The sequence below is a fragment of the Ranitomeya variabilis genome, chromosome 4 (genome assembly GCF_051348905.1).
Source record: "Ranitomeya variabilis isolate aRanVar5 chromosome 4, aRanVar5.hap1, whole genome shotgun sequence".
Taxonomy (NCBI): Eukaryota; Metazoa; Chordata; class Amphibia; order Anura; family Dendrobatidae; genus Ranitomeya; species Ranitomeya variabilis.
The window spans coordinates 484,129,103-484,141,576 of NC_135235.1; the positions used below are offsets into that span (position 1 = coordinate 484,129,103).

Below are 12,474 nucleotides of genomic sequence, written 5' to 3' on the forward strand. Positions count from 1 at the left end.
AAAACATAGATATTTAAGATGAAAATTGATATTAGTTTTGGACCAGCCCTTTAAACTCTAATCTAGGAAGCTGAGGATACCTAGACACGACAGACTTGGGTATGAGTAGTCCATTACCCATAAAGAAGAAAATAAATGACTGAAAATTAGACTACATGTCCGTCATTGGAGTGGTTGTTCTTTACATTAATGAGGTTATGTTGAAGGGAATCTGTCAGCAGCTGTTTGCTACCTCATCTGATGTAGAGAAGAGACCCTGATTCCGGTGATGTATCACTTAGATTACTGGGTGCAGCAGTTGTGACACAAGCAGAGTTCTTAAATATAGCATGTAGCAGAGCTGATGAAGCTAATTCCGCCCACACCACAGCTTTCTGTGTACATTGTATAGTGACAGTAATATGACATCAGTAGTGGGGCGTGTCTCAACTAGCAGACACTCAAGACCTAGTCCAGGCAGTAATAATATCCTACTGATAAATCACTCATTGTATAGAAACAGCAGCACACAGTCCAATAAGCGACACATCCCTGAAATCAGTGTCTCAACCCCTACCTCATACTTCCCTTGGATTACATAGCAAAAACCTGCTGATAAATTCCCTTTAAAGCCCACCAACTGGGACAGCTTCCAATGTTATGAACGAGTATGTCTCTTCATGCTGGTCCCTGGAAGAACTCTGTAACAAATATTTCTTTTTCAGATGGATCTCTGTTCTGACTAACAGTAAGCAGGAAGCTCTGAACATGGCATTTCATGAAGTTCGCCCCAGTGAGGAGAATAGTATAGAAGATCTTACCAAAGCCATTATTGAAGATATTAGGCGAATGCCCGGGAATAGTGTGTGCTGCGATTGTGGTGCGCCAGGTGAGATCATGCATAAGTCAAACTCTGCACGAAATAGAATCGGTTACATGTGAAATATGTATATAAATACATATGCTATTCCTATAAATTATATAGGGGCAGATCTAGATCTATATATGTTTTTTCTGTTTTATATAACTTACAACCATCCCTGTTAAATTATTTAGGCTTTGTAGAAAGCACATGTGTAGCAGATAATATGGCAAAGCTTTAACAATACATGTTCCAAACGTCACCTACTTGACTGCCATCACCAGAAAATGACTTATTGCCAATGTTTTCTTTTTTTTGTCATGTTAACATTTCTGTTAAAAAGCAAAATTAGTATTCTTGCAGTCTTCACACTGGCCCTAGCCTCATATTACTAGTCTTTTCAGGAAGAGTTTTCAGCAGGCTTCTTATCATCACAGGCAGGATTACAGTGACAGAAAACAACTCTATTTTCAGTTGATAACACAGGCTTCACCAATAAGAATAGGTAATGCTATACTTACCCTGCTCCCCTCCCTTCACGATGATCTTTGCACACGCTCATTAGATGTTACAATACCAAAGATGGGGACAGACATGCTGCTAATGTGCGTGTGACTTTTGAAACATCAGTAACTTAGTCTTAGCATTTCTGGGCTGTCAGATCTCACATTACCTGCATGGCAGCGGTAACACAATCCAGGCTTCACATTTCCAAACATCCGGCTTGCGACTCTCAGTGATAAATGTCTCCATACAGCAGATAGATGTCAGATGTCAGTGATAAAAACCTCCATAGAGCAGATAGATGGCTGACTGACTGATGTGAGAAGTGGCTGTGTTACATGTTAACACCAAGTATGTGCTTAACCTAGGAGTGGTTTTTATCTTTCTACTTATCGTTACATATAGTTTTTCTTTCTATTTTCATTTTTTTTATCCTCAAGTCATAAACTATATGATTGATGTATGTTTCTTTATTTACCAGATCCAACCTGGCTGTCTATAAATCTGGGCATCCTCACTTGTATTGAATGTTCTGGGGTTCATAGAGAACTCGGAGTCCATCATTCTCGTATTCAGTCCCTCTCGCTTGACAAACTTGGAACCTCAGAGCTCTTGGTGAGAGGAAACACTTTCCTATTCATTTTAGATCCCACCATTTAAAAAGTTATTTAGGCAATTACTGTATAAATTTTAGGACAAAATAAAATAGTGGACGAATTGCTAAAGCACCACTCCATCTTTATGTTGTTATTTTAGCACTGCAGTGGTTCTACTAACGCAAGGTTCCTGCACCTAATCTTATACTCAATATACAGTTGACATCTGCTCTTCCTGGTCCCGCGAGGCCATCTTGTGACCGCATCCTCTGACTGACCGGAAGTCAGAGGTAACGGTCATAAACTCTCAATGCAAGTCTACGAGAACAAGAATAAGGCTCTCATAGACTTACATTGAAATGTCCGGGAAACACTGGGGTGATCTGGCAGGTGACAAACTGCTAGAGACCGACCGGATAACAGATGAAGACGGCGGCTGCTAGGTATGAGACTAGGGTCAGGGAACATACATTAGTAACACCAGTCCAGTGATGGAATAAAAAAGACATCTGGAGTGGTGCTTTAAAGATCTACTGTAAAAATCTGGGAAATATCTCATACAATAAAGCTAGTTCTAAAGTAAAGGATTAAAAAGAAAGCTGAAAATATAATTGCCACTTGTGTGTGATGTTTGTGGCCAGTAACATTACGCAGGATGTTTCCCAAAATTCTTTAGGTCTTATGTTATTGCTAAATCGGGAGAGCTAAAAAATCTCAGAAACCTGCTTAATTGTTGTGCCATTGTGGGGTACATAAGTCGTAGCGCTCATTCAGACATCACCGAGTGATTTTGATCAATCTTTTCGAATTTCAGCAGTGTTTTTGATCAGAGTTTAGTCAAGTGCTAGTTTTTACTGTCAGAGTTTCATAAATTTTTCTCTGATGGAAAAATTTAAAAACTCTCTCAAGCTTCTCCTTTCAAACAGTCCAGGAAAATCGGACAGCTCACGGACGGCACCTGATTGCTGTCCAATTTTTTAAAAATTTTCACTGACTTGTAGACTCACATTGTCCATTTTGATTCGTGAATTGGACCAATAGTCTCCGTGATTTTGTGTGGACCACTCGGTCCAAGTGAAAAAGAAATCGGACATGTGAACTACCCCATTGACTCTCATAGGTATGAGTACTATGATAAACTGATGTCTGAATGATCCTTATGGTGCCATATCCACAGATTATTGCTGCTCTACCCAGAGGTCTAGGGAGGTAGACTGATATCAGTGTAATATTATTACTGCTAATTAGTGATGGCCATACTCTGCTCACTTCTCTCATCTCCATGGTGTATTTTCAGCTAGCAAAAAATGTTGGTAACTCTGGCTTCAATGACATTGTAGAGGCCAATCTCCCATCTCCGACAATCAAGCCTACTATAGACAGTGCCATGTGAGTAGATCATGATTTTAACTTTTTTCTTTATTGGTGGCTTTGACTTGAAAGAGTAACTGCACTGTAAAATACCCTTCTACCCGAGATTGACATAGCTATGTTTTTCTGGAAATGCTGTTACTCTTAAAAGACCTCATGAAGCTATTAATTAATGTATCTCTTTTTGGTAACATTTAATAGGACCACTCGAAAAGATTTCATTAACTCCAAGTATGTACACTGGTTATATACAAAAAGAAGCAACCTCCACCCATTGACACGGCAGCATGATCTTCAAGACGCTGTTCGGTTTAAGGATGTTTTTGCACTGATCCAGGCCTATGCGGAAAAGGTTGAATTGACAGAGCCCTTGCCCCAACCAGCACAGGTAATTGTTGTGTATTCAGTGTGATACTGATTAAATGGCCTTTCCTTAAAAACAGACGTATAATGCATGTACAAAAGTAGTATTGCCAATAAGAATATTAAGAAGTTTTGTGTATGCACATTACAAAATATCACGTACAGTGCAAATAAAATGACCCCCATTGCACAATAGGTTTATTAGCAAACAATCACATTGTGAATAGCTTAAAACAACTAATATATCAAGTGATTTCTCCTAAAAATTCAACAGAAAATGACACTTTTACTGACTACTGCAGTGTCACAAGGTTTCAACCCTTTCATGACAAGTGTCTTCGTACTTAGTGCAGCAGTTATGACCTGCTGCAAACATTACGCGTAAAGTTGAGACAAGGGAAGATATACTTATTGAAATACTGTGCAGAATACTATACGTGTTAATAATACCGTACTTTATCGGCACAACAAGAAACTGGACTGGTAGTGGCTAGACTGGACAGTCGGTGAAAGCCAAGGAAGGAAAATAAATAGAAAATCCGACCAAAAACGTACCACTGTATCCAAAATAGTGAATCAAGGTAGAGATTTATTTATTTAAATCAGGTGATAAACACAAATCACAGATCAAAAAACCAAGGTAAAAACAGAATATGAAAACCAGGGGTGTACACAATAAAGATGGATGGACAGATGTCCAAAAAAATTGTTATATTGAATACACAGGCACAAATATATATATATTATTTTTATTTTTATTTTTTTCATGAGATAGTAGAGATAAGGTGCCAGAGCATAAGAATATTTAGTTGAAGCAGATGAAAGTCATTTTAGTAGTAGTCAATGACGAGGGCAGATTTCTGCTCAGACATTGATATATCTTATACTTCATGTCCTTTGCCCTGTTCCCGCTGCACTTGCATTCTATATGGACATGGGCTCAATACAAGCACTATCATGCACTACTAATAAAATTAATTTTATCTGGTTCACCTAAATATTCTTGTGCACTGGCACCTTATCTCTACCATCTCATGATATATATATATATTTATTTATAATACTCTGTCCTGTATTTTTAATTTGGTTTTGATCTATAATTCGTGTTTATCACCTGATTCAAACATTATGCATAGTCAGACACCAGCTTCTGGCAGCCTTCCTGGGGGAATTTTAGCCCATTCCTCATGGGCAATAGCCAACAGTAATATTCTCGGGTTATCAAGAGAATTGTCCAAAGAAGAGATAATTGTCATGCACAAACAAGGAAAATGCTACTAAAAGATACAAAGCTTTTGAATGTTCCTAGAGATACAGCTGGAAGCAGAGATCACAAGTTCAGAGTTGCAGGAAAACTAGTGGCTGCACTATCTGGACGTAGAAGAAAGAGGAGGCTGTCACCAGATTCCTGAAGAGGCAGGTGGACAAAAAACTCTAAAATAACTGGAAAACACCTGTAGCAGGATTTGGGGGGTAGCAGGCAGTGAGATTGCAATTTGCACAGTAAGGCACATAATAAATGCTGAAGGTCATGATGCCTGAACTTCAAGATGTGCTTGCTCCACTATTCAACCAAAAGCACAATAAAAGTCAGCTCCAATATGCTCAAAACCATATAAATAAACCACAGAAGTTCTTGGATTCTGTTATGTAGAGGTAACACACAAAACTGAAATGATTAAGGTCTATGGATCAGCACTGTGTTTGGAGAGGAAGAATGAGGCATATACGCTGAAAAGAACTACCTACCTTCAGAGAAGCATGGCGGCAGCTCAGTGATACTATGGGGCTGTTTTATTTTTCTGGTACTGCAACCTGCAGCATGTGGATTGCATGATGTATTTAGTACCGTATCAGGAAATCCTAAAGAAAATGACATGGCTTCTATGAGAAAGTTAAAGTTTGGACATCGTTGAAACTTCCAACTGGACAGATACAGTGGGCACGGAAAGTATTCAGACACCTTTAATTTTTTTCACTCTTTGTTTCATTTCAGCCATTTGGTAAATTCAAAAAAGTTCATTTTTTTCACATTAATGTACACTCTGCACCCCATCTTGACTGAAAAAAACAGAAAGGTACAAATTTTTGCAAATTTAATAAAAAAGAAAAACTGAAATATCACATGGTTACAAGTATTCAGACCCTTTGCTCAGACACTCATATTTAAGTCACATGCATTTCCTTGTCATCTTCCTTGAGATGGCTCAACTCCTTCATTGGAGTCCAGCTGTGTTTAATTAAACTGATCAGACAGGCACACACCTGTCTATATAAGACCTCACAGCTCACAGTGCATGTTAGACCAAATGAGAATTATGAGGTCAAAGGAACTGAGACAGAATTGTGGCAAAGCACAGATCTGGCCAAGGTTACAACAGAATTTCTGCAGTACTCAAGGTTCCTAAGAGCACAGTGGCCTCCATAATCCTTAAATGGAAGAAGTTTGGGACCACCAGAAGTCTTCCTGGACCTGGCCATCCAGCCAATCTGAGCAATCATGAGCGAAGAGCCTTGGTGAGAGAGGTAAAGAAGAACCCCAAGATCACTGTGGCTAAGCTCTAGAGATGCATTGGCGAGATGAGAGAAAGTTCCACAAAGTCAATTATTGCAGCCCTTCACCAGTCAGGCCTTTATGGCAGAGTAGCCCGACGGAAGCCTCTCCTCAGTGCAAGACATATGAAAGCCCACATAAAGTTTGCTAAAAACCACATGAAGGACTCCAGACTATGAGAAATAAGGTTCTCTGGTCTGATAAGATGAAGATAGACCTTTTTAGTGATAATTCCAAGCAGTATGTGTGGAGAAAACCAGGCACTGCTCATCACCTGCCCAATACAATCCCAACAGTGAAACATGGTGGTGGCAGCATCATGCTATGGGGGTGTCTTTCAGCTGCAGGGACAGGACGACTGGTTGTCATTGAAGGAAACATGAATGCGGCCAAGTACAGAGATATCCTGGATGAAAACCTCTTCCAGAGTGGTCTGGACCTCAGACTTGGCTGAAGGTTCACTTTTCAACAAGACAATGACCCTACGCACACAGATAAAATGGAGTGGCTTCAGAACCATGCTGTGACCATTCTTGACTGGCCCAGCCAGAGCCCTGACCTAAACCCAATTGAGCATCTTTGGAGAGACCTGAAAATGGCTGTCCACCAACATTCACCATCCAACGTGATACAACAGGAGAGGATATGCAAGGAAGAATGGCAGAGGATGCCCAAATCCAGGTGTGAAAAACGTGTTGCATCATGGCATTACAAGATCTATTCCTTAAATAATAAATAAAAACACAACACAGAATTTATTGAGTGGAAGAAAAATGGCCGTGATGTTTATTTAGGGTTAAACCAGTTACAAACAGAATAAATAATGTAAATCACAACTTCCATATTTCCAGAAAAACACCAAATCCAATCCGCCCATACCAATGGGCGATTTTCCCAAAAGCCAAGCCTCAAAGAGGCGAGGCCCCCCCATAACCACACTGCAACTATCAGACCTCATAAAAGCTAATAAATCTAAAGTTCTCATTTTGCCCAGATCGTTACCGGACAGATGAAAAATCACTAAATCTGGAAAAGGAAACATTTTAGTACATTTTCTAAACTCAAAACAAAAATTCGACCATTTCATGCCCCGAACACTGTGCCAGAAGATCTGAACTTGAGAAGAATTAAATGATAAATTCTCAGTATAAACTCTCTGCCTGGCCCTCTTCTCTGCCCAAAAAATATACGAGTGTCCAATAATCCACACTATGAATGGACCTGAAAAATAAATAGATAATTAGTAATCGTAAAGTTCGTGGCGAACGTACAGTTTGAATCTATTAGATTCCCATCTACCCAATTTCTGTATTGAAGCATCCTCTAAGCCTGATCTGGCTGCTTCAGTAGCAGCTCCTATACGGAAAGAATGGGAAGTGATCCTAAGATGTTGGTAATTCAAAGAACATAAACATTTTTTTAGAACTGCATTGAATTGAAATATAGTCGCAGGTAAACCATCCAAATGAATAAATAACGGGCCTGAAATATCTGGCCTAATAAGAAGCCAACGCAATAAACTAGATACTGGGCAGATTAACGGCTCAGGGAAAGAGTTAATAATTAACCTAGATCCTCTGCCCATCTGGTCTGTTTTTGATTTTCTAATAAATAAAACTACTTGAGAATTATCAACTCTGACATCAGAAATGAACAGACCAGAAGGCTCAGCTTTTTTAGTTGAGACTACCTCGCCAACCCGCAAGGCACCGAAAAATGTGAGTGTGAATATTGAGTAAAATAAAAGGCTCTCCTCACTAGAACTGCAAACATCAGGGAGCGCTAAGCATAATTCCTTCAAAAGCTGAAAAGAGATCGGGCGTCTTGAATCGGGTTTAAAGTTAGATCTCTTCAAGCCCTTCAAAAATTGCTTTAAAGGGAAAAAACTAGTTAGTGGGGGGTTACCCCTTAATTTTAGAAAAAACGATACCCCTGCGATGGATTTAGCTATAGCTGAGTGGGAGAGGCCTGATTCAGACAGAGATACTGCAAACTGTAGGCCGGATAAAGCATTAGATACATTACTATTTAAATTATGAAGGGCGCAAAAATTCACCCATCTAAGCCACGCGGCCGAATAATCGGCCCATGATCTAGCAGAGAGGGAATTCCTAATACACTGAGGAATCAAATCGAAATCAGCTCCCAAATTGACTGCGGGCAAGGAGTTGGCTCCAAATCTGCGTCGGGTACCTGTAAGCAAAAGATTGACCGCTCATGTTTGCACAGTGAACCTGCCACTGAAGCCCATGCACTCACACCTTGTTTAGCTTTGATCCAAATATTAAATTTTAGACATGTTAAAACCAATTGTCTTATAATCAGAGAAGCGTATTTATTTTTAGAGGACAGGGTGTTTATGGAGAGAAGTACTCCTTGATTCAATGAAAAGATGCTAATCCTGGAGTTTTGAATCAAAGAGCCCCATAAATAGAGCCCTAAAAAAATTGCAAAGAGTTCCAGCACCATCTCATTACTTGTGATATGAGAATCCAACCAATGAGATGGCCACTGAACAGAACACCAATGATGTGACAATAGAACGCCACAGCCTGAAGTGGAATTCACTGAAACAGAGAAGGGGATTGAGTCAGCAGAAATAAAAGCAGTTTGCCAGCAAGACTTTCCGTTAAAATCTGAAAGAAATTCTAACCAAATTTTTACATCCTCCTTCATCTCAGAAGAAATTCTGATATGAGAAGTAGGAGACGTTAATCCTTTGGTAGCATCATAAAGCCGTCTAGAAAAAAACTCGACCGATTGGAATAATACGCAAAGCAAAATTTAGTAGGCCGAGTAAAGATTGAAGATCCTTTAGGATCACCTTCTTTTTGGTAAGACAATTATTTAGTGCACTGGATAATTTTACAATTTTGTCCAACGGGAGTCTGGATTCCATTTTAACCGAGTCTAACGTAACACCTAAAAACTCGATAGAATTACAAGGAAAAACGGTTTTCTCATGGGCAATGGGAATGCCGAAATACTCGCACATTTTGATAAAATTATTAAGTGTATCTAAACAAATTGAGGATTGAGGGGGGCCTACAAATAAAAAATCGTCCAGATAATGCAAAATATTGACATTGGGGGAATTGGATTCCAGTATCCAATGCAAAAATGATGAGAAGCTCTCGAAGTAGAAACAAGAAAGGGAAAAGCCCATAGGGAGGCATTTGTCAAAGAAAAATTGGTTTTCAAAATAAAAGCCTAATGAATTAAAACCGTTAGGATCTATAGGTAATAACCGAAACGCCGACTTAATGTCCGATTTGGACATAAGAGCGTTCTTACCCATAGTCCTAAGCATGTCTATGGCCAAGTCAAATGATGAGTAGCTAACAGAACAGACGTCTTTATCTACCTCATCATTTAAAGATGAACCGGTGGGATACGATAGGTGGTGAATCAGGCGGAAAGATCCCGTATCTTTTTTGGGTACTAAACCTAACGGAGAAACACGAAAATTTGGGAAAGGAGGGGAGGTAAAAGGACCTGCGACCCTTCCAAGCTCCAGTTCACTAAAAAATTTTTCTCTAGCTATTTCGGGATTAAACGCCAAAGAGGGGAGATTCCTTAACAACTTACAACCGATCCCTTTAAAAGAAGGCACAAAAAAACCTTTAAAAAACCCGTTAAAAATTAAATTACTGCTCAGAAGATCTGGGTACTTGTTTAGCCAGTACACCAGTCTTTCCAGCTTCACTGGGGTCGAGGCTTTTTGCATTACTGTCCCTGGAAAGTGTTTGCTGAGCGGACTGCTTTTTAAAGCATCGTGACATAGAGTGCGCATTTCCGCAAAATGAACACTCATGTCGAAATTTGCAGTTAGTATTCCACTTACAGACAGAGTCATTAAAGGCAAAACAGATGCCCTTCTTAGGGAGGGCTGATGACACCTGTTTAGCTGAAGACTGTCTCTGAGGCAGCATCAGATTAATCCAAAGCCCCACATCCTTCGTACCCCAGGAGATGTCAGGATGAACAGCTAACTTTTGCCTAAAGGATTCGTCGTAATTAATCCAGGCAAAACCGCCAAAGTTGTGGTATGCCTCCAAAATTATATCGATGTGTTGAAACAATTTACTACATAAATTGGGTGATTTCTCGCCCAGGACCGCCGAGTAAATTGAAAAGGCCTGTATCCAATTATTAAAAGATCTGATGTGACCACGCTTAGCGTCATCTGAATCAGATTTATCATCGCGCCTTTCCAACCTACCCGGCTGATCCCTGCGAGGAAGCAGAGAAAATAAATCAATATATTGGTTACTCCAAATCAGCTCCTTTGTTGCAGAGCTGAGATGAAAACCAAGGGGAGAAAGCTCGCAAGTAAGAGCTTCTTTAACCCCTTCCCGACCCATGACGCCACGTAGGCGTCATGAAAACCCGTGCCAATCCGACCCATGACGCCTATGTGGCGTCATGGAATGATCGCGTCCCTGCAGATCGGGTTAAGGGGTTAACTCCTATTTTACCCGATCTGCAGGGAGAGGGGGAGTGGTGCTTCAGCCCAGGGGGGGTGGCTTCACCCCCCCGTGGCTACGATCGCTCTGATTGGCTGTTGAAAGTGAAACTGCCAATCAGAGCGATTTGTAATATTTCACCTAAAAAACTGGTGAAATATTACAATCCAGCCATGGCCGATGCTGCAATATCATCGGCCATGGCTGGAAATACTGAAGTGCCCCCCCCACGCCCACCGATCGCCCCCCCCGTCCTCCGTTATGGGGTCCGGTCCCCTCCGTCCGCCTGCCGGCTCCCCCGTCCTCCTGTCCGCTCCCTCCTTGCTCAGACCCACCCCCCCTGTGCTCCGTTCCCCCCCCCCGTGCTCCGATCCACCCCCCCCACCACCCCTTCATACTTACCGATCCTCCCGGTGTCCGGCCGTCTCCTCGCTGGGCGCCGCCATCTTGGAAAATGGCGGGCGCATGCTCAGTGCGCCCGCCGAATCTGCCAGTCGGCAGATTCCTTACAGGTACATTTTGATCGCTGTGGTAGGTTCTATCACAGCGATCAAAATAAAAAAAATAATAAATAACCCCCCCCCCCTTTATCACCCCCATAGGGACAATAATAAAATAAAGAATTTTTTTTTTTTTTTTTCCACTAGGGTTAGGGTTAGAACTAGGGTTAGAACTAGGGGTAGGGTTAGGGGTAGGGTTAGGGTTACGGGTAGGGTTAGGGGTAGGGTTATGGCATGTGCACACAGAGCGGATCGGCCGCGGATCCGCAGCGGATCGGCAGCGGATCGGCCACGGATCCGCAGCGGATCGGCCGCGGATCGGCAGCGGATCGGCCGCGGATCCGCAGCGGATCGGCCGCGGATCCGCAGCGGATCGGCCGCGGATCCGCAGCGGATCGGCCGCGGATCCGCAGCGGATCGGCCGCGGACCGGCAGCGGATCCGCAGCAGATTGGCAGCGGATCCGCAGCGGATTGGCCGCGGATCCGCAGCGGATCGGCCGCGGATCCGCAGCGGATCCGCAGCGGATCGGCCGCGGATCCGCAGCGGATTGGCCGCGGATCCGCAGCGGATTGGCCGCTGCGAATTCGAAGCAGTTTTCCATCAGGTTTACAGTACCATGTACACCTAAGGAAAACCAAATCCGCTGTGCCCATGGTGCGGAAAATTCCGTGCAGAAACGCTGCGTTGTATTTTCCGCAGCATGTCAATTCTTTGTGCGGATTCCGCAGCGTTTTACACCTGTTCCTCAATAGGAATCCGCAGGTGAAATCCGCACAAAAAAACACTGGAAATCTGCTGTAAATCCGCAGGTAAAACGCAGTGCCTTTTACCTACAGATTTTTCAAAAATCGTGCGGAAAAATCTCACACAAATCCGCAACGTGGGCACATAGCCTTAGGGTTAGGGTTGGAATTAGAGTTAGGGTTGGAATTAGGGCTAGGGTTTGAAATAGGGTTAAGATTAGGCTTGTGGTTAGGGTTACGGATAGGGTTAGGGGTGTGTTGGGGTTACAGTTGTGGTTAGGGTTGGGATTAGGGCTACGGTTGGGATTAGGGTTAGGATTAGGGTTGGAATTAGGGTTACGGGTGTGTTGCGGTTAGGGTTGTGGTTAGGGGTGTGTTGGGGTTAGGGTTGTGATTAGGGTTATGGCTACAGTTGGGATTAGGATTAGGGGTGTGTTGGGGTTAGTGTTGAAGTTAGAATTGAGGGGTTTCCACTGTTTAGGCACATCAGGGGTCTCCAAACGCAACATGGCGCCACCATTGATTCCAGCCAAT

General features: G+C 42.2%; 1 protein-coding gene across 2 annotated transcripts in view; it reads left to right on the forward strand.

Moving 5' to 3' along the window:
• The window catches only part of LOC143765343 (arf-GAP with SH3 domain, ANK repeat and PH domain-containing protein 1-like), a 243,345-nt gene that overhangs the window by 206,723 nt on the left and 24,148 nt on the right, over positions 1–12,474 (forward strand). For both annotated transcript variants that reach the window (XM_077251906.1, XM_077251905.1), the window contains exons 14-17: positions 705–868; positions 1,827–1,960; positions 3,239–3,330; positions 3,514–3,700. In XM_077251906.1, the coding sequence (XP_077108021.1) occupies positions 705–868; positions 1,827–1,960; positions 3,239–3,330; positions 3,514–3,700 (577 nt within the window). The remainder of the gene's footprint in view (positions 1–704; positions 869–1,826; positions 1,961–3,238; positions 3,331–3,513; positions 3,701–12,474) is intronic.